The sequence below is a fragment of the Hirundo rustica genome, chromosome 13 (assembly GCF_015227805.2).
Source record: "Hirundo rustica isolate bHirRus1 chromosome 13, bHirRus1.pri.v3, whole genome shotgun sequence".
In the NCBI taxonomy this organism is placed as follows: Eukaryota; Metazoa; Chordata; class Aves; order Passeriformes; family Hirundinidae; genus Hirundo; species Hirundo rustica.
In genome coordinates this window covers 7,257,790-7,279,659 of record NC_053462.1, presented here as the reverse complement: position 1 = coordinate 7,279,659, position 21,870 = coordinate 7,257,790, and the positions used below count along the sequence as shown (strand labels likewise).

At 42.2% G+C, this 21,870-nt stretch overlaps 1 protein-coding gene across 1 annotated transcript in view; it reads right to left on the bottom strand.

Annotated features, from left to right (window-relative positions):
- The window catches only part of PRTG (protogenin), a 76,270-nt gene extending 60,923 nt beyond the window's left edge, over nt 1–15,347 (bottom strand). Inside the window, 2 exon segments of the mRNA XM_040077493.1 lie at nt 14,339–14,641; nt 15,266–15,347. Coding sequence (XP_039933427.1) covers nt 14,339–14,641; nt 15,266–15,347 — 385 coding nt within the window.
- Nucleotides 15,348–21,870: the final 6,523 nt, after the last annotated feature.

Here is a 21,870-nt window from a genome sequence, read left to right as displayed (position 1 = left end):
TCAAGAAGATCTAGGTGTACACGTTGCATCGAAGGCACGAGGGCTTGAATAATGCTCCACTGCCTTTGAGATTCTTTACATAAATGTGTTCAGGAAGAGCAACAACAACAACAACAAAAAGGAACAAGCAAGCATTGAAGCTTTTCTCTAGTTGTGACTGCAGGGCTGTATTTCCAAAAATCTGCCCTATGGCTCAACATAAGACCTGTAGCCTAAAAAGCAGTTGACAGTCCAGGGTACGTAGGGCAGTAAATATTTGAGAAGAGATAGAGCAGATGAAAGAGGAGGTGAATCCCACAGGTGCCAACTCCTCCATAGCACTGGAGCCCACAGTCCTGCCTGGCACCTCAAAAAAGCTCTTCTCTGCACCAGCAATACACCTGGTTTCATCTCAGTCAGATGACAGAAAGAGTCAATTTTGGACTGACAAACACCAGAGAGTGCATGGATGAGCACATATATTTATATATATATAAATACATATAAATAAATCTGAGGACTATTATTATCAAGTTAAAGTTATTGCAAAATACATGTACAGATGACAGCCCATGTTTTGGTTGAATCAGAAAGTTCTGGCAAACTTACTTGTTTAAGAAGTTGCCACAAGACCCTCTGTTATAAATCTTTTTTTCATGACATCCTGCCCATAAAAAAAAACGAATACTCTCAAGCATATTTATTTCATTTTTTTAAAATTACATACATCATCAGATAAATTAAGCTAATCCCTAAACTTTCCCACTCATACATTCAATATGTCTCTTACAGCTGTGCATACATACATGATGAAAATTTCCCAAATGCTCAGAAGTAGGGAAACTGAAGAAACTATGCTGTTTATGTAATCGATTTGCTCTGTTTATATACATGCTTTAGGAAAGAATACAAGTGCACAATCGCACTTCCCCCACTATTCACAGCACCAAATGAATGGTGCTTACATAATAAGCAGCTATTCAATATTTTGTTTTCTCCTCTCAGTTCAGTGTGTGGCCTCATTCCTTGTATGTGTTAAGCACTGCCCTGAACAGAGTTAGCAACTTCCTTCTGGCCTTCCCTGCAGGGCTCTGCACTACAGTTTGTCACAAATGTTACTGCATCCACTTTCACAACACCTTGAGATTACATTCTATTATTATTTTAATTTTACTTTTGGGTGTGGACAAACATTTGAATGGGGGACTGAATTATTCACTTAATTTAGATATCCAAGACACGACACTGATCTTTCACAGCGCTCCATGTATTGCAATCATGGACAGCTCCCTCAACTTGTTGCAGCTCCAACTGACCAGAGCCCAGAACCTCGTATCAAATATTGAGGCCGTAAGAAATACGTAACCAAAGATTTCCCATGAAAAGTCAGGACAAGTGAACTCATGTCACATATTGCAGAAGCTTCTGGCTGAAGCAGAAATGCATTTTTAATACTCTAAAGATGCCTGTAATTTGAGAATATTCTTTGTCTTTCTGAAGTTCCCAAGGGAAGTCCAGGCCTCCTGGGTCCGTATTCGATGTCCTGAAAGATCAGCTGCTCTGATGGGGACGCTCTCTCGAGTCAGTCTTTGCCAGACCCCCTGTCCTCTTCCACTCTGAACCTGTACCCACGGCAATCTGCAAACGAGCCAAGCCCAGGTCCCCTCACTCCACGAGATTCTCCTCAGCACTTGCCTCTTCCCACCAATACCCTTCCTAACCTCTAGACACATGAGACCACTGACACCTCACCTCACCCCCTTCCCCTCCCAAACTTCCTCTCCAGGTAATTAGAGCATTGTTTCCAGCTTTCGATGCCAGCTGGTTTCTCCAGGCAGTGTTAGATCACACTTCAGCTCCTCATTAATGCAGAACATGAAAAAAAAAAAAGCAAGTCTACATCTGTCCAGGACCGCTTAGAGGGAAAGCCCAGCTCGGTGTTCACAAGCAACAGGCTCAGCACAAACATCACCTCCTGTCTTGAGCTAGTCAAGCCGAGTAAAGATGTGTGAGCATACGCCAAAAAAAACACCCCCAAAATTTGAGATTTTTCCTCAGCTTACAGGACAACCAATTTTAGTCACAGCAACAACAAAAGCTACTTCCAGACACAAAGACCTCAAAAAGTTCCATGTCTCTGTTAAGTAAGCATTTCCATGCTCTCATAGTGGGGGAAAAAAAAAAAAAAAAAAAAAAAAAAAAAAAAAAAAAAAAAAAAAAAAAAAAAATCAGAGAAAACAGTTTCTCTTCAATTTGCTCTAGGGAACAGGATAAAAAGCCCTGATGAAATATACTGTATTAGAAAATTTAAAAAGCAGAGGTGAATACTGATATGACAAATTTCTATCAAAAATGTTAACATGTCAGAAAATTAGCAACTACAGTTCTACAATATAAATATTTAGTAAATTGAAGATCAGAGTGCCACTAGCCCCCTTAGAATGTACACATACAAATAATAGAGCAGAAGAAAAGTCTACCACTGATTTTTTTTTTTTTTTTTTTTTAATTCCCACCTCCCCCACCCCCCAAGAATCATGATTTAAAATATCAATAGGTTTCATCTCTACTATGCAAAACTAAAGCCTGGCAGATGATTCTTTCTCGGGGCAGGCAGTGAGGTGACTTTTTACACCGTCTTAGAAAATCACGGGGTGTTCCTCCCATTGATAGAACTTTAGGCTCTGCTGTTCCTTCAGAAACATCCTTGCTCAGAGGACTACAGCCAGACCATGCTAACAATTCAAGCCTATGTCACCTTACCTAGCACAAATTATTTTAAATCAACACCTTGGTGAGGTTACCTTCACACTGCTATTTCTTGAGATGGTCAGAGCTCATCTACCAGTCAGTAGCTGCCAAGAAGAGAAGACAAGCTCTTCCCAGATAGACCCAAAGCCCCACTACTCCTGCCTACTTACCTCTAGTAAACTAGTGGACTGATTAAACTTCTTTATATTTCACTGCAGCTTCTTTTTTTAATAACTTCATGTTTACATCATGAGTGGATTTTTGTATCTAGTACACACCACAGGCTATTTACTACTGATGAAGGTCATTAAAGAAAATGTCAACATTACAAACATTAAACTAAACACAAAGCACAGATTTTGAACATGCTTCATTCTCTAAGTAGGATCTACTTCCAGGATCTCCTCCGGTGCCCAAAGTATACACAACTCTAAAGGGAAAGGAATATTGTTTCTAAATTATAGTTAATAAAATTCTTCATGAAAAATATTTATTCTGTTCTAAAAAGTGACCCTTTTCAATAAAATCTCTAACCATACAGGAGTCAAATATACTATTATGTGCTCCATAATGATACCTATTAGTAGATTAGATATGTTGCCTTTTATGTATAGAGTTTCCTGCAGCTATATTATGATAGATAATATAAGAGCTTCTTTAATACGTACGGGTTTTTTTATTATTATTGTGTATTTATCTTAAATAAATCCATGCAAAACCAGTAATTATATTGAGGGGGGAAGGGAGGATAAAGCCCTGTTTAGATTTCAGGGATTCACCATCTGAAAGCCTTTATTCTTCCACAGTGAAGGAAAGTTATGACCTTTGACATGTGGCCATGGTGCCAAAGAAACTGCTCATAAATGTGTGTCAGTAAAGAAGCAGAAATCAATAAATTCATTTAATCCAGTGAACTATTATGTAGTGAGACACAATATATTTTCAAGAGCCAACTGCTCTACTCTCTCTCAAAAGACAAAAATTTTAGGCAATGGATTTTTTAGACATTCAATTTTTTGATGGTATCTTAGACGCTTTAATAAATATTTTGGTCAGTTATGGCATAATGTGTTAGTCCATTCATTTTGGTTTGAAAGCTCCCCAATACGGCTGGATTGAGGTAGCACAACAGGATCACTAGAAGGCAGGCAAATATCCTATTAACAACCTCTACCACTACCAGGGATAGCTATCCCACAGGAATCAAACACGGGCAGGTGTTAAAAGTGTGTATTTTTTTCCACACTGGGTGCTCAAGAGCAGAAAAAAATGAAATATTTTTTATCCTTACAAAAAAAGTAATTTCAAAAGACCGCACAAAGCACTATTTATAAAGGCTTTCAGCAACGCACTTGGTCACCTACCAAACGCTGTAAGAATCAGCACTAAGCAACACTGGGTAAAGATTACGACCATTAAAAACAAGTGCTAACTGCCACGTGCTGGGAATGTCACAAAACTCCCATCAACGCTCCCAAGAATTCCACACTTAATTTCTTGTATGCTGTGGGATAAAACTGAGCTGCCTTCCTGGCACAGACTGGCTGAACTAATAAAAGCGGGATCGACTTTCATCCTCTGTTGAAGATCAATGATAAATCTGCTCACAAACTGTGGGCTACAGGGCTGTTTGCATAAATAAGCATTAAGAGCAAGAGGGGAAAAAAGAGCCGGTCACATGCTCACTTAGGCTTTCGGAGAGGAGGTGGGAGAAGGAAGTTTCACCCTTGTAATTTGGGACATGCTAGGTACAAAGTTGCTCCTCAGGCAAAATGACAGAGTCGTGCCAGAACTCCCAGAGAATATTTCTAGTTAACATCAATTTACCGGATGTCACAGACAAGTTTAATGAACAAAATGATGAATGTCTGTCAATGGCTTCATAAAGTCAACGAATTCTCGTTACAAAGAACATACATAATGCACAGCTCTGCCTGAGGCACATGTTACAGTTATTAGAGGTTTACTAGAGATCTTGATGTGGATGGCAAAATGGTAATTTAATAATTTACCCTAGTTAATTTGCTGATAAGTCATCTAAGCAATTTTTTAATATGTTCAAGATTGTACAAGCAGGAGTAAGCATTTAAAATTCTTCTGCATGTTCAAAGACTTTAATTTCAAGGTTTCTTTGAAAAGATAACGGGTTATTTGAAAACTTCCAGTTGTAACAAGTTGTAGAGCAAAAAACAATACTGTGTACCTGGTTTTATTGTACATTATTGCAATGGCTATTAAAACAGCTTTTTCTGAATCATAATTATTGTTTGATTTTAAGTGACAGGCAGAGCACCTGAGACAAGATATTATACTTCTGTAGAATCATTTTTACCTCATCTAAATTTGGGGTCAAAACAGACCTCAAAGTATCTTATGACATTTCCCTCCTCTGCCACAGCTGTGAAAATAAGCTCCACTGGAAAACAGCACCTCCTTCCAGGCATCAGATAGGAATAAGGAAGGAGAGTCACCAGAAGCAGTTTTGCAGATCCAAAGAAAGGATGTAGCGCATATGTGACAATTTATAAGAGAAATGGAAAAAACAGAAACTAACTAAATACAGAAAAATCAGCCTGCACCTGATGTGAGAAAGAAGAGTGGGAACATGGGAGGTGACACAAATGATGAGAAAATTTTCAATGTTAGAACAGATCAGCAAACAAATGAAAAGCTTTGCTATTTGATATATTTTCCTCTCCATTTTAAGGCGTATAGAAAGTGTCTCGATATAACTTAAAAGAGCTGACAAACCCACTTTGTAAAATATGGTGATATGGACATGGTGATAGATAACTTCTATGATTTTAAAGGAAGAAGATGGAGCATTGCTACTTTACATGAGAAACTCATGCTGCAAAGGCTGAGAAACAAGCTGGTTTTCTAAACTTATTTTGACTTGTTTGGACAAGTGCCAAGAGAACCCCAGAAACCATGAAGGTTTTACACAAGAAATTCTGATCTACTGGAATGAGAACAAACAACGTAATCAATCAATGTGATCAGGATTATTATCTGAAGACACAAAAAATCAAATTTGAAAATATAAAGTTGCTCCTGCTCACGGGATCCTCTCTGGTTTCAACATTCATTCATCACTATATACACGATGCACACTACAAGCTGTAAAGACTTAACTTCCCCCCCCCAGCTATGTATTAAAAGATCAGCAGATGACATGTTTTAATGCTTGTAATCACTTACCTCTTATTACCTCTTGTAATAACGTACCTCTTATGCCCGGTCAATCAGTAAGTATTTCTTTTAAAATTCTCACTCATAATAATTTCAAATAATTTCACTGCACCTCAGAGCTTATTGCTATTATTAAATTCTAAATCATAATTTTAGCATGTTCTGAGGCTAGAGGACTAGGACAAGGTAAGTTTTGCTGTTTTGTCATCAGTACACCACTCAGAGTATCTTGCAGCTAAGACAGACTTTCCTCCTTTCTAAAACACTATTTTTGCTCCACCTAAAGCTGCAATTCCAAAAGTCTTGTACATAACGGAATTTGTTGCCCATGCCACCATCTACCTAAAACGTGTGCTTTGCAAAACACATCAGAATACAGTGAATTGCAATGTTCTGAGATAACACCCATCCTACCACCAGTCCCCTGATATCAGTCAGTACATAGCAAGTTTTCTTCCTAAGACTCTGTAGATGGGAAAATATATCAAAGACGAACTCTCTGCAGTTCACGCTTTCATAATACATTTCTGCCACCATTCTAAAAAAAAACCCCAACTTACTCCCTGCTGTCCAAGAGATTTGTACCAGGACTCTGATGGCAGACACTGCTTTCAAAACAGTTTTTCTCCAAGGCTAGAGGTGCCATTTGCTCAGCAGTATTCTGGCATTGCAAAAATTGGCAAAATATAAGCCAAAATGTAGCTGTGAGGTCTTGAGAAGAGAGTAGATTGTCATTGTCTGTTTTGTGTTCCGGGAGCCATTCCGTCCCTCAAAGCTTTGCCCACATGCAGAACAATATCAAAAAACCACTTTCAAATAATTTATGAGAATAAGGGTGTATTCTGACTACTTTAATCAGAAGAGGAAGTCAGTTAAAACAGGTATAAATGCAAGAATCATAACTACAGAAGATTAAACAACTTCACTCTCTGTTGACTTTCTTCCTCCCCAGTAACTCCCAGAGATGGTGAAGTAGTATCTTGGTACATTACAACTTTTGCATCAAATTATTAAACCCTGATTAAAGCCTTGGATATAAAGCTTGTTGTCAGCATTCCTATATCTCTTATAACAAGTTAATTTTCAGTATTTAATTTCTCACATTGCATTCTATTGCTCTGACATCCAGTAAACAGGCAGCCACTTACTGAATACCATTGCTACAATGTTCAGGCTAGAACCAAACTCGCTCAAGCTTAGCTACCAAAAATATTACAATTTTCTCACCAGCCAAAGTCAGAAAAGACCGTGACCACAGTGGGGGTTTTAAAAGTTGTTTAGTGTGATACTGGAACAGAAAGACTCAGGAACCTTGAATTTTTTACCCCATTAAATACAAAGATGACACATGCTGTCATTGTTGGGTTTTGAAAATAAGAATCTAAGCGAACTTCAGGAGCAGACCTGTCTGCCTCTGGGGGAAATGATACCAAGATTCTATTTCCCAACATTGCAGATGCTCTGATGTGTCAGAAACCTCTACCAGAACTACAAGAGATGGGCACTTGAGAAACAAGCACTTCGAACAGGGCCTTGAGATGCTAACTCTATTATCCAGATGCCACTTAGTTTATTTTGTCTTTGAGGGACGTTTATGTTGTTAAAAACAAACAAACAAAAAAACCCTTCTACTCACCTAAGACCAAATTTGATTTCATTGAAAAAAAACCAACAAAACCAATAGAATTGTTATTGAGAGTTATGAAACAAAGTAAAAGCAGCAGGAAAAAAAATTATCTGTCTAGTAATGCTTATTTATGCTGTCCTCTAATAAATTAGGAAGGCCATCTCCCTCCAAAGTTTTTACATACAGAAAAAACAAGAGGAGTTTACAATAATTCCATACACTAAGTCATAAGCAAAGTGTCCATACTCAGGTGGTTTCACAGACATCTCTTCCCTAAGTCTGCTGTTTATGTCTTTTAAAAGTAACAATTTAATCCATACAAGCAAAACTTGTTTCCACTACAAATGCAGGTTTTGGAAGGCTGCCAGATGGATTTTTAACTCCCAATACAAATGATCTAGTGCGATTTTTTTTCCACTTCTAACTCAATTGCTGAGACAATCAAGTTTAAAATGTAGACACTGCTTAAAATGCTGCTGCTTAAAAGCTACCTAGAGGTTGACCCTAGTAACTAATGTTGACCATACAACCCACACTTACTCAACAAAATGTGGAGTCTTGACATTGTTGATTACTTTTTCACTTAGGTGGTGATTACCAGTTATAAAGACTGGAAGTAATCAATCCCAATTTAACAGCTGGGCCTATTGATGAAACAAAAACAAAACAAAACAAAAAAGCAAAACTAAATAAAGATTATATCCACAATTTTGGAGATAAAGTGTGGGAAAAAATACAAAATGCTGAGGAAAACAAATAAATACTAAGCACAAGTTTCCCCAACAATGGGCATGACCATATTTCTGTAGGAAAACGCTTAGTAACTTCTAAATTCTTCCTCCAAGATTCTCTTTTGTCATTGTCTTAAATTGTTCTGCACACCATCAATAGCCACAGCTGTTAAATTGTGAAGACGTGACAACAAGTCTCTAGGCAAACAACTGCTCAGAGTGAGATCCTTTTCTTTAGGATAATCAGAGCTGGCTGACAAAAGGGGGCCTTGCTGAATGCCCTTTCAACAATTTCTACACCAAGAAATGCAGAGAAAAAGGGAGGGGGAAGAAAGGAAGCAGTGGGGGGGGGGGGGAGCACCACACTGCAGGAGAAGAACAGCATCTTTTGCTGCCATACATTGCTTTGCAAGTAAGAAAGGAATCTCCACAGGTTTGTGCACACACACAACTTGCACCAGGTAAGGAGTGAGTGCTTTTGGCCACAGCTCTGAACATCTAGCACAGCACCATACTTTCCTTCAACATTCCTCATGCAGGTGAAGGTTTTATTAGCTACAGAGTGCACTGCCAAAAAGATTGAGCATTCTTTTAAAAAATAAGCTAGTAAAAAACTTTATACATTGTAAAGTTATATTGATAAAAACTAGTAAATAAACCCTAACAGCTTTGGTCTGACTAGCTAGGAAGAAAAGCAAGGGCATGGAAGACCTCAATCTGGCATTAGGCTTGACACGAATTTGAAACTGAGGTGTTGAGGAAACCCATAAAAAGTTCACCTCTCAAATGACATACTAGTAGAAGTAAACACTGTTCACGTGCACTAAGCTAAGCTTTATACATTTTTTTTATCTTGGTAACAGTATAAAAGCTCATTCCTTATTCTGTGGAAAAGCTCTTGCAAGTGTAGCCCAGTCATTGTTGAAAAAGGAAGGAATCCCCCAGTACCAACAACAAAAAATGTTAAGTCTTAAAAGGATGCTGATAATCGTCTTCTGTCAAATTGCTGCAGGACTTCAGGTCAAAAAATGCCTGGGGAGTTATAGAAGAAAATACAACTACAAAAAGGGTTAAGAAAGGTAATATTTCCCTGTTTTCTTATTTCTTCATGGCATCTCAATTAAAGAACAAAAATCTTCTTCATTGTTATCAACTGACATTGCTGACCAAGACACTGGAACCTCATCCTCCTGCCTAAAAGTACTGGAATTTAAATGCACTAAGGATCAGCCATGTGCACTCTCAGTTTAGAAACAAATTTTCCTCTCAGGATATTCAAAGCAACTAATCAAAGCAACAGCAGTAGGGCAGCAGTTGTCAAAACCCAGCCCACCAGGTTCCTTGAGCTGTCTGTAACCACACCAGTTCTAAAGCATTAAGACTTTTCAATACAAGACTATTGCCTACAGCTGCCATTTGCCATTTCACTTCCACCTCAGTCCAAAACCACTTCTGCCCCCTAACTTCACCCTTTCTCACAATTTGTACCTCTGTCCATTACTATTTAAAATAATTAAACATAACTGAGTTCTATATCCATTTGGGAGACACCTGAAATGACAGATTCCATAGAAAGATATATTGATAGACCACGGCTATTAATCCTGATATTTTAAGACAAGATACAAAATTATTTTTTAAAAAATCAGTTGCAGAGAGGCAAAAGTTTTGCCTACGTGTTTCATGAAGTCCATAGTTTGACGAGTGTAAGTTTCATTAACCTTCCCCACCAAGTCTTCCCACCCCCACTTCAGTCCCCTCAATTACACCAGTGCAATCACTGAGTGGCTCCAAGACAAACCATATCAGGGAACTCATCTGGGTTAAACACCATCTTTTGTTTTAATTCTATTATTTTAATCCGGACCAGTTCCCTGTTCAGTTAGCTACACGTGCAGCTGTGCCCACACAAGGAACAGCACAATGCCGAAGTGGGAACAAACAGCTGGAGCTGCTAAGGAAATGGGATTGTCACAGTACAGAAAGAGGCTCAGCTGGATGCTGAGACTCTTCAGTGCAAATATTTAAAAGCAGAGCAAAAGACGTTTTAGGCTATAAAACAATAAATATCGCCAATTATTGGCAGGACAGTGGGACCTTAAGTCACATCACTGCCTTAGCAGGTAAGCAAAATGAACTTTCCACCAAGTGTATAGCCTGCTATGCGTAAAGGGTCCAGCATTCCACAAGCTGCAATGCAGTGGGCACACATGCATTTTCCCTCCAGGAGCATGTTCCCAGAAACCTTCTGCTTGCATAATCTTTCAGTCTTGTGAAATGTAGAAACCTGTACAAGAAGAATTAGGCTTACATTTCTTCTAATTCATAAACATTAAAATCAATTCAGCCAAGTTACAAGAGGACAAAGGGTTATCTAGAAATGCTGTTTATATACCATCCAACCATGTCAAGACTTCCATTTCCGCTTTTAGTGAAAAGGACAGTGAGCAACCTATACAATCACTGCTCAATGCCCATGTTACCAGCTTCTCCCTTTTTCCTGAATAATATTTTATTGGAAGTCCAGCTTTATTTTTAGACAGAATCTTAGTTAACTGTGGTTGAATAATCAAAATTTTTAAATCCAGGAAAACAAAAATCTCAGCTTGTTTTGGCTGATTCAAAGTTATACCAAAAGAACTTTCTTTGAAGTCTACATTCCCTTTATATTCCGTTAAAAGAGATCTCTCTCAGTAGCAGTGGCAAAAGTTAAATTTTGAATAAGTCATGCTATTATGTAGTACCATTTCCCCCCACATGTTGCCTCACAAAGACGCAGACAGGACCTCCTCCGCTGCCCCCACATCAATCAGCCAACTTTGGAAGTAACTACAAGCCTGACTGAAACTATTACTTAGCTTTACCTAAGCACTACCTCAGTACCAGAGTTTCCTTTTTAAAAAAGTAGGGAGATCTCACAAAAAAAAAAAAAAAAAAAAAAAAAAAAAAAAAAAAAAAGCCCTAAATTAGTCAAATTCTTTTGTGCATGGATGAACAACAGGAAAGCAAAGCCTTGGGGCCTCTGGGGAGGAACCCTGTCCCTGCAGACCTACTCTGATGTGCTCGGGAGATAAGGCTCCATAGTGACACTTAAGGAAAGGCCTGCTTACATTTGAATTTCTGCATTCCTCAAGAACAATTCATGGCAATCACTAACTTTGCAGAGGAGCTACATGAAAGCTTTGGCCAATGAATGAGGGTCATCTGCTCTTTATCACAAGGGTAAACCTCATCCTGGCCAGTTTCTAACCTTTTAACCCTGTGAATTCTTAATTTGCACATGAATAATGGAATTCTTGCCAAGAGTGCAACCTTCAGCTTCCAGTTTCTAACTTTAGAAACCAAGACCTGATCTCCTTGTGTGTTCAGATCTTAAACTCTTGGACAGATTAAAGTTTTTGATTTCCAAATGCAACACTAAACATTACATTTCTGAAGCAAAAGATAAGCTTATTGGCAAAACCTCTGACCAGGCAAAGTAAAAGAACATCCTCACACCCTGCTGCTACCAGTAACTGAAGAGAGCATTTGCTTTTTTCCTCCAAAGAAAGAATGCCCATTTAATGCCTATTCTCCACCTGTTTAATATGTATAGTTCCTTCTGTACCCTGACCACAAAGTAATTTGCCTTTGCAGCAATTGACAACTGCTTCTAAAAAGAAAAATTGTAAGACTACAAAACCCCCCCACAAGACTTTCATTTATTTCACTTAAAATGCCTGCAAAGTTCAATCAGCTCATGAGAGCAAGCAGAAACACTGTGAAAATGAGAGAGAAAACTAATTTTGCATGTATTTTATGGGCTCCAAATTATCATAATACAAATTACTGCTCAATTTCACAGCTTTACAGTAAAGATGGCACTGAAATGGTCTGATTGCTGCATGACTAAAGAGAAGGGACTGCTACATAGGATAACTTCATGTTTGGCCACTAGTTAACCACTTAATCACTAAGTCAACAGCACCTCCTGTGATCATTATGGATCCGCTATCTCTTCCAGTTTTCTCCAACAGCCATAGAAAGCCTTTCAAGTATTCAAAGAAGAAAAAGAAACCTTTTGTCACAGCCTTACAGGGAAGGGGAGGAAGGGGGAAAAAAAGGCTGCAAAACAAGAATCTCACTCCACAGCACGCAATCTATCAGTTCACAAGATTTTCTTGGTGAAAATCAGCAAAATTAAACCACCCTTCTGAAGAAATAATGCATACGTGAGAAACAAACATTTACGGAAGTTCAGTACTGTCTGAATAAAACCAAATACTAGAATTGCATTACCATGTTTTTCTACTATAGTGCTCTGGACTATTCCAGAAGTTCTCTAGTATTAAGCACAGAGCTCATCCTGCAATGTCTCCAATTTGAAGTGGCCCTGCATTCTCCAGTCCTACCAATAGAATCCAGCAGCCACTGTTTAGCTTTATGTTGGTTAACAACAACAACAAAAAAATCCTATCCTCTTCAGGAAGGTTTTCTTGTCTAATTTTTAATCATGATGATACTCTGAAACTTGGTGAGGTGAATTTAAATGTTAAAAATTGTAATACTTAATTTTTCACCATTTTACCAAAAGCACCCATGAATTACTTAGTCTATCAATCCTTTATATCAGCAAAATAAAAAGTAATATGTAGGCCGGTTTTTGAAATGGAGAGTTCAGAGTTCCACATTCTTACAGCATGTGAAAACTCAGCACTCACTTGGAGCCACCTGCTTCTAGGATGGTTTTGAACCACCCAGTGCTCTGGCTCACTGAACAAGGTTTTTCACACCTTCTGGGGGGATCTCCTGGACAGTTTTTACAATCAGGTCAGGAGCACACAGAAAGAAGCTAACCAAATGTTAACAGTCACACATTTTTTTAAATGTAAGCTAATGTACCCATTTCATTAACTAGTTTCAGACTGAATTTAGTAAAAGCTGCAACTTAGAACTAATGTCTAGTTTTCACAGAGGTACCAGCACTAGTTTTATTCAACTTGCTACTACGAACAGGGTCGAAGAGGTCAAAGGAAGTCTTTTCCTATTAGATTAAGTTCATCAGTTAAGTCCTATTATAGAGGGAACATGAGAAGGCTACATAAACTGTGTACTCTCTGTGTTATACTTGCTTTGAAATGAAAGTTTTCTTTACTTTGCCAAAATTTACTTTTCTTTGAGAAGTACATTCCCATGTACTTTTGGGAAGCAAAAGAAGATCATGTCGTAGAAGTAATCTAGTGGCAAAGCTCTGCAGTGCCATGGAAAAAGGCCCAGCATTCCGTTCCTCACGCATATCTCTCGCTCAGTGTTTAAAGATGATAGGAAAATGGAGGGCAACAAACACCTGGGGTCACTGTTAAAGCCATAAAGGCACTTAGACACAACTATTTCCTTCACCATTCACCCAGCAGCACAGCAGGGAGTCACTCCAGACATGTGACTCTCCCTTCCCAGTGGAACCACATAACCTCCTGTATGGAGGTTCCAGAGGAACCAAAAGGGACAGCACCCACATCTGCCTGGCTGAACACGTGTCAGAAAAGCAGGCCCTTACACAGCTGACCAGAAAACCTTTCCCCCCTTTCCTCTCCCAGAGATAAACATCTACATTAATCATTCCACCCAAGATGGCACAATACAACATCGAGCTACTGAAAAAGGATTTTTTTTTTTTTTTTTTTTTTAAATCAGATCTGTAGATAACTCTTGTAATGCTGCTAGGACAGCACTTGGGAAAAAAGACCCGGGACTTCTGTAGCCAGCATGGCTCTGCATCATCACCTGTTCCAGAGACTAGAGACACACATAAGCCATCCACACAAGGCACCACTGCCCACGAGGTCTCACAGGTTCCTGCGCCACTTCTGCCACATCAAGGACTGAAAAAGGGACCACCATAAGTTTTTCCCATAATCTTTAAACATTTAAAAAGAAACAAAGTTTCTTTAGAGTTACTCTACAATCGTGTATTTTAATTTTTCAGGTACACAATCAAAACAATTGTTTGTTGTGTGCTGTGGAGGGAAGTGCTGTCACAAACTCAGGAGCAGGTTAATGAATAGGAGCTGGGACTTACTTGCTAGTGTGAGGTGACTTTTTTGACTGAGAATGGCCCCATACTTGTTCAGAGCTAAGCACTGGTAAAATCCTTCATCAGACAGTTCTCCCTTTTTTCCTTCCACCTCACTGATATATAATGAGCCATTGGATAAAGTGTAGATCCGTTCATTTTCAGATACTTTGCCTCCATTTTTCAGCCACGTAATAGTTATAGGAGCTTCACCACGGGCTTGGCAGTCTAAAACCACCGGATCCTTCTTTGACACGGTAACGTCCCGAGGCTCTTTCACAAAAAACAGTTCACTAAAGCACCACACTCCTAAGAGAGAAGAAAAAAAAAAACACAACAAAAAACATTTTGCCTGTAAGGACAGACATGTAAGCAGAGACGTGCAAGTTACCAAGCGCACTGTGAGCTGCGAATCATCCCGCGGAACCCACAGCACGAGGTGAAGCCATCGCTATCAAGGCTCCGAGCGCTCCGAACTCGGACAACTCTGGGGAAACTTGGTACAGACTCCAAGCGGCGCGAAGCTCTCAGGCAGTAAAAAACCAAGGAGCTAGAGAACCGGCGCCTTCCACATCGGCCCGGGCACCGCGGTGACCCCGGGGGCCGCGGGGCGCCCACACAGGTGCGACCGCTCCGCCCGGCCCGCTCGCTAATTTTACAAGCCTGCCAAAGCAGCCGAAGCGGGGCGCGTCGTAAAAAGGCTGTTTTTACAAGGAATCGTTAGCGAAACCCCCTCACCAGAGCGCAGAGGGGCCGCACTCCGCCCGCGTTCCCCCCCCACCCCGTCGCGGCGCGAACAAAGCGCGGAGCCGCCGCCGGCTCCCGCTCCCTCCCCGGCCGGTCCCGCCGATGCCGGATAAATAAAGCCACGTGCGGCGGCCGCAGCGGGGCCGGGGCCGGGCGGACAATGGGCCGCGGGCCGGCCGGACTCACCTGGCAGCGGGAGCAGCAGCAGCAGCGCCCGCAGCAGCGGCCGGCGGCGGAGCGGCGCCATTCAGCGGGACGCGGCTGGCATGCCCCGCCGGCCGCTCCACAGACCGGTCAGCGGGCGAGGGGAGGAGACTGGGGACGGACGGAGCGGCCCCGGCGCGCCCGTCCCGGCCCTACTCTCGGCATCTCGTCTCCATTGGCCTTTGGGGAGAAGGGGGCGAGGGGCAGGGCCGGCCGGAGGAGGGAGGGACGCCGCTGGACGGGGCGGGCCGCAGGGCGGGGGTCGCGGCGGACAATGCGCCGGGGCGGGGGGCGGCGGGGCCGGCCGGCCGCGCGCACGAGGGGCCGCGGGCTCCGGCGCCATCGGGGCCGAGCGCGGCCCCGCAGACGCGGCCCCTTCCCGACAGCCCCGGCACCCGACGGCAGCTCCGCCGGCCCCGAGCCGGACAGGGGCTGCCCGCCGTGGTACTTGACGGGCGGGCTGAGCGTTCCAGCCGCGGCTGGAGTGCCGGCCGTGCCTTCCCCCGGGACGCCGCACGGCTCACCGGCACGGCGAGCATCGGCAACACGTGCGCTAGACCCGGTGCGACGTTACCGAAGGGCTGTGCCGAGGCCAGAGCTCCCCGCCCAGAGCGCCGAACCAGGGGAGGCGCTGAGCGCTGGACCCTGCACTGCCTGGGGCAGCTGCAGCGCTGTCCAAATGTGCCAGAGCATCCTCACACCCAGATAAAACTGGCCTTCCCACACATACAGACAAACGTTTGACTTGAGTATGGGCATTGATCAGAAATAAAAGGCCAGATTTTGTTAGTGGTTCTCACTGAGCCCATCCTACAGCACCAACAAAACCACTTCCAGCTGGCCACATGGGACAGCACCGTGCTGTCGAGGATGAGCTGCCCTTTACTTACATCCTCAGAAAGCAGCCTTAGGTTCACATCTGCCTCAATTAGCTTGCAAAAATGCAACCTAAACAGCAAACATGGCTTGAGAATTTATGCTCTCAGCACCCTCTGGATAATGTGTATGGGAGATACCATCAAATGCTGCCGCTATCATTTAAGCTTTCAGTTCCACCCCTGATTTTACTCCATGCTTGCAACCAGCAATTTCTAGTCTCTTTTTTGTCTGTTCAGATTTCTAGTTTCTAAAGTTACCATGTAGGAAGGCATCTTCTTACTCAGCAGATTTGCCCTATGTTTGCATTCATTGTGAGAGCTGCTGACTTCAGTGACAGGCAAGTTTTTACTGCTTTTTGTTCCTGCCAGCACTGCAAAGCTCACAGAGCTGAGAGCTGCCAGCTAAATGAGTCCCTTCTGCTGCATCATCATCGGGACTGGCTACAGCCTGAGTCAGTGACTCTTCTGGAAAGTCTTCATGAGGAAATCAGAACTACCAAAATGTGATGTAAGCCATAGGTTGACCTACATCACCTTCCACATTTATCAAAAACACACAAGCAGAGTTTTCAGGGAATATAATTACGAAATATTTGCTTTGCATGCAAATCACTTACCAAAAAAGCATCCAGACAGTTTCACAGGCACTTTGCAGAGCAGAAGTACACACCTTGGTGTCCAAATACAGCAAAAGAATCCACTTGACCCAATATTTTTCAATTTTCATTTATCTAATCAGAAAAATGTGAACTATGGGAAAAAAAAAAAAAAAACAAAAATTATTTTTAAAATATTATTTTTGAGCATGAATGAGTAAATATTCATTCTTTCTCATGGTAACTCCCAGCTTTCATCTGCAGCTCATGCTGGCACTGTACTGTCTCCTGCTAAACTGTAGTTCATCAGTGTGACCTGCATTTGAGATTTATTAGCGGAGCTCAGCACACCTAGAAGAAAAACACAATAGAGAATGCAATATCCAGTAACATTTCTATGCCAGATGCCTTGGTCAGTTGGTGGAGGAGCTGGAGCTGCCCCTGGGAGATGTAAGGTCATTTCCCTGCAGACCTTGGCACTGCTTCCTGCAGGCACGAGTGCATGGCTGAGTTCTACTGCCCAGCACTGGACACTATCCCACCTGTCCTGGGGGGAACACCCCCTTCCCCAATTCACTATCCCTGTTTGAAGGAGGAGTTGGTCTGAGTTGACCAGGAGGAAAAAAAGAAAAAAAGCCAACAGAGAGAGCACAAGTTGTAGTCCTGTCCTATTTGTGGGCTGGTTTGCCTTAGCTGTGTCATCTGTGCTCACTGCTGTATTCTGTTGTGATGAGGAAACTGCTTTACCATCTCCCTGAACTACAGTGTGCCAGCAGGAGATTTTGACTAATGAGATCAAATGCAATATTTGTCTTAAATGGCTTAACAAAGAAAGTGATTCCCTCTGGAATGCTCCTTTTGCTTGTGTCTGGGCAGCTGCAAACACCAATATTTTAATTTTCACATTTCTGTTTAACAAAACAAGTAATAAATTTCCTACTAGAACTAAGTAGTTCAATGGCTAGATGAGTATAAACTCTCCCTCTTTAATTTGTCAGAATTCATTATTTTAACACATTTCCCTGTAATTAATTGGATAAGAGATTGTGCAGCCTTGTGATAACATATCTAAACCCATACATAACTGATAAACTCACTGAGCCACAGTTTAAAGGCGTTGCCAGCTGTAACTCTGTCAAATACACTGTATTTGTAAATATGCAGCCAATGAACACGATTATCTACCTGGCCAACCATTTCAGAAGCATTATCTCAAGAAAGACAGAAAGGCAGTCCAGGAGTACAAGATCTTGCCAGCCAACATAAACAACGCCATGCCTACTTTGCTGCAAGGCAGCAATTTTTCTTCTGTCACTAACACAGACTTTTTTTGCTTGACTAGAGCTGTATTTTTGGTTATCCAAACTTCTCCAGTTTTTGTGGTTCTTTTCAGACCCACAGAAACCCTTTTCTATGTAAGAGCTCTCTTTGAAGTGCTAGCAACAGCTGGAAAAACAGCATGCTGTTGAGGTTGCTGTCTGTAAATAACCTGACTTACCTTATGCAGCATTTCAGCCTCAGCCCTGGCCAGACTGATCTATATGCTTCCTGGAAAGAAAGATTTTAAAAATCAGATTGACTTGGATAGATCCGACTCAACATTTTGCTCCATGGGCAGTTGGCAATACTTCCAGGACTACTGAACTGAGCTAGGGCTACAAAATCCAGAATTTTGGTACTTTATGAACTAAAGAGAAGGATTTTCCAAATATGAATGAAATCTCATGATTGGGGTGTATTCTCTTTGTCTAAAGTGTTATGAACATCTCCAGAAAGTGAACTGATAGCCAGGATAGCAGCCTCAGGAAAACGAAAGAAGCTAAAAATTCATTAACTGGACCTTCCCCAGGTGAGCTCTCACTGCAGCCCCAAACCCAGGATGAAGAATGCAGATTCTTTCCACATTAGAATTAGATTTTTCTGGTGTTAGAACATTTACGTCTCCTTCAGCTTGAACCAGAAACAGTCCTATTTGGTCTGTGGTCAGTTTTGCACTGAGCATTTCACCCCTATCTGAGAAAATGAATAGCATCATGTTAGCTCTTTCATCCCTGTGGTCTGGAAAAAGCTGTCACAGCAGCATGGATGGTGTTTGGCATGGCCACAAATGGCCCGAACTGGGTTCCCACATACTGCTGGCATCCCTACTGATCTAACAAGTTCAGAAATGGGAAAGGGGTTTTGCCCACATGATCTTTTCTCTTGTTTTGGCTTCATATGGTTGTGCTCTAACACTGGAACAGAAAAGGAGGGGAATGAACACCTCTGGGTGGGATACAGGACAGGTGGGGAGAGTTATTTACAGCAGTTTAAAGTGTCCCCATGGGAATATGTGCAATCACTATCCTCAATTAGCTGCAGCCCATAAGATGTCGTAGTGGGGTCCCAGAGCCCAAATCCATTTTCAAACAGACATATAATCATTATGCTGGTCCCCCACAGGCTCAGCCCTTCCCAGCTACCAGTGCCAGGTCCCAGCTCATCCTCCAGCTCTGCTGGTAGGAGCTGCTGGGTGTCACTGCTGGTGTGGAGGAAGCTGGAGCTCCAGGCAGTGTACCAGCAGCACGGGCAGCTGAGTGTGGCTGTAGCCCAGGGCAGGCTGGGAGCAGTGGTAATTGCAAGAAACCCATTAACTGCAAGGGAATTAGAGCAATTTGCACCAGCCAGCTCTGCCTTCAGACAGAGACCCCAGAGCCCAGCGAAGGGGACGAAGGGGACACTGCACTCCTGGCAGGGTGTCATTAACTCTTCTCAGGGTAGCCTCTTTTGTTCTTATAGTTCTTGCTCTGAGTGTTTTTGATCGGGCGTCACTGTAAGCATGTTTAGACACCTTCTTGTTTCTCATGCCAAACTCCTGACCCAATTACAACTGTATTTCTGGGTTTTAAGTACGTTACACAAACTCTGTTAAGACCCACCATAAAAATGTTTACTTTTGGTACATTTGGTCACTTGGTAGATTCTTGCTTCGTTCTAAACCTGTGTACAGTTACCATCTCCATTGCCTTCTCAGAGGAGATTCACTCCTTCCATGAGCAGATGGGCAAGCACACTTTGGGCTGAGCCCTTGGGATGCTAATGAACTTTATCTCCAGGGAGCCTTCCTGTGCAGGAAAAGTACACCCTTGACAAAGGGATTTTAACACAGATCTCATCTCATCATAAAACAACTCCAAAGTGAAAACAATAAAATTATTCGCTATATTAGCTTTTTTTCCTCTTCCAGCCACTTTCCAGTGTTTCACTGGCCTAAATCAGTGGTGTACTTTTGCCAGGTTGTTTCACAGTGCCCCAGAGGCAGCACCCAGATGTTTACCCCAACTTTGAAGGCTCATTGCACCAGAATGAAGAGGAACCCTGCCATAAATTTCAGCAGGAGATAGATGACACCCCAACATCCTCTCCCCTCCTGCCGGAGGTAACCACAGGCAATTTGGAAGTGCAGCCTCACAGGGATCTGGTAAAGTGCATTCCCTTGTCCTCCCATGCCCATTTGCTGCTACTGTAAGGTGTGAAAAATAACTCAATATTTTTAGTCAGTCAGCCTGCTGTTTCCTAGATGCGAGCCATCAGGTCTTTGTTGGTACTGTTAACAAACCACACAGCTACAGAGAAAGGGGCATACCTGATCCCAGATGCACTCTTGCCCTCACATACAGTGTAAAGACTTTATGGTGTGGAGTTTGGATTTATTGCAGCTCCAAGCTCTCTCTTCCGGCCTTCATGCCACAGCTGATGCTCCTCTGCTTCGGTGAATTTCTCTGAACACACAACCTGCCAGAAAATTCTGGTTTTTCAGTAGAGCTTGTTGTCTCCTGGTTAATCTCCCTAGCCTGGCTCTTAGGTGTAGAAACACCAAGAGTTCCAACGTGGAGCAGACGGTATGGCAATAGCATGGGACAGCAGCTCAGATCAGCCAAACCACCATGAACATTTCCCAGGCCAGGGAGCCTGCACACTTCTGCCATGCCCCCTTGGGCTCCCAAACAAGGGGGTAAGCACCATTTACTCCCTCTGAGCTCCTGGGAGGAAAGTCCTCACCATTTGGCTGGCATAGGACCAAAGTGACAGCAGAATGGCAGCAGCAGCTGGAATTTGCAGTCTGAAACACGCAGAGTATTTTCTTAAAGGGTTTATGCATACGTAGAAATCGCAAGGCACAGTAATAGCCAGCAAGTGGAGAGTCCCTTTTTATGGGAGCTGTCCCATAAAATGCATTTGCAATGTATATATTTTTAATTGGCTCAGTACAGTCCCTCTCTCAACCCTTTCCCTGATACGGAAACAAACAAAATCCTGGAAATTCTGCAGTACTGTACTCTGATGTTATCTTACACAAATCAAACTGTTTAGCCACTGGGTCAATACAATAAGTATCAGACCAAGAATAACTAAACAGAAAGAAAATATCTCCTAGGTTACCCTTTTCTATGTTCAAATCTACAAAGGCATCTCTCAGAGGCAGCTTTTTGTTAGTCTGTCATGCTTATCATGATAACCCACTGTTCCGCAGCTATTTGTTTAGCAACAGGCATGAAATATGGTCTCCTTTCATCCCTGTATGTTACCTTCATTCTGCTGTTATAACAGGAAACAGGCAAATAATTTCTTCCTCTTTTCCTTTATGTTAGCAATTATAAAACAAATATTAGAAATAAAATAAATGAAAAACAAGGCAAGTCATAGGCTAGCTAGCATTTGGACATACTGCTGAATATACCGTGCTACAGATACCGATTTATTTTGGCTGTGAAAGATTGCCTTTCCTTTTTCTTTGCATTCTCAGCATGCTAACAATGTGGTCTCTCCTCTTATCTACAATTTATCCCAAGGAACTATTAAAAAGAAGGATTGGAGGAGGCTTCCTGCTGCTCTTGTCCCATTTCATCTCACAGAGACATAAGGAATTGCTGGTCAGGGAGAGGCCACTTGGCCAAAGCAGGCTGTGCCCCATCGGTTTATCTCGGCGCTGCCAGCGCTGCTCCCTCCAGCGCGCTGCCCTGTCACGGAGAGCGATCGCCTCTCAGGAGTGTGAAGATAAACAGATTTGAAGCCTTCAAGGCATGTTCCCAGCACCTCCTCCCCCTCACACGCACACAGAGGCTCGGCCTGC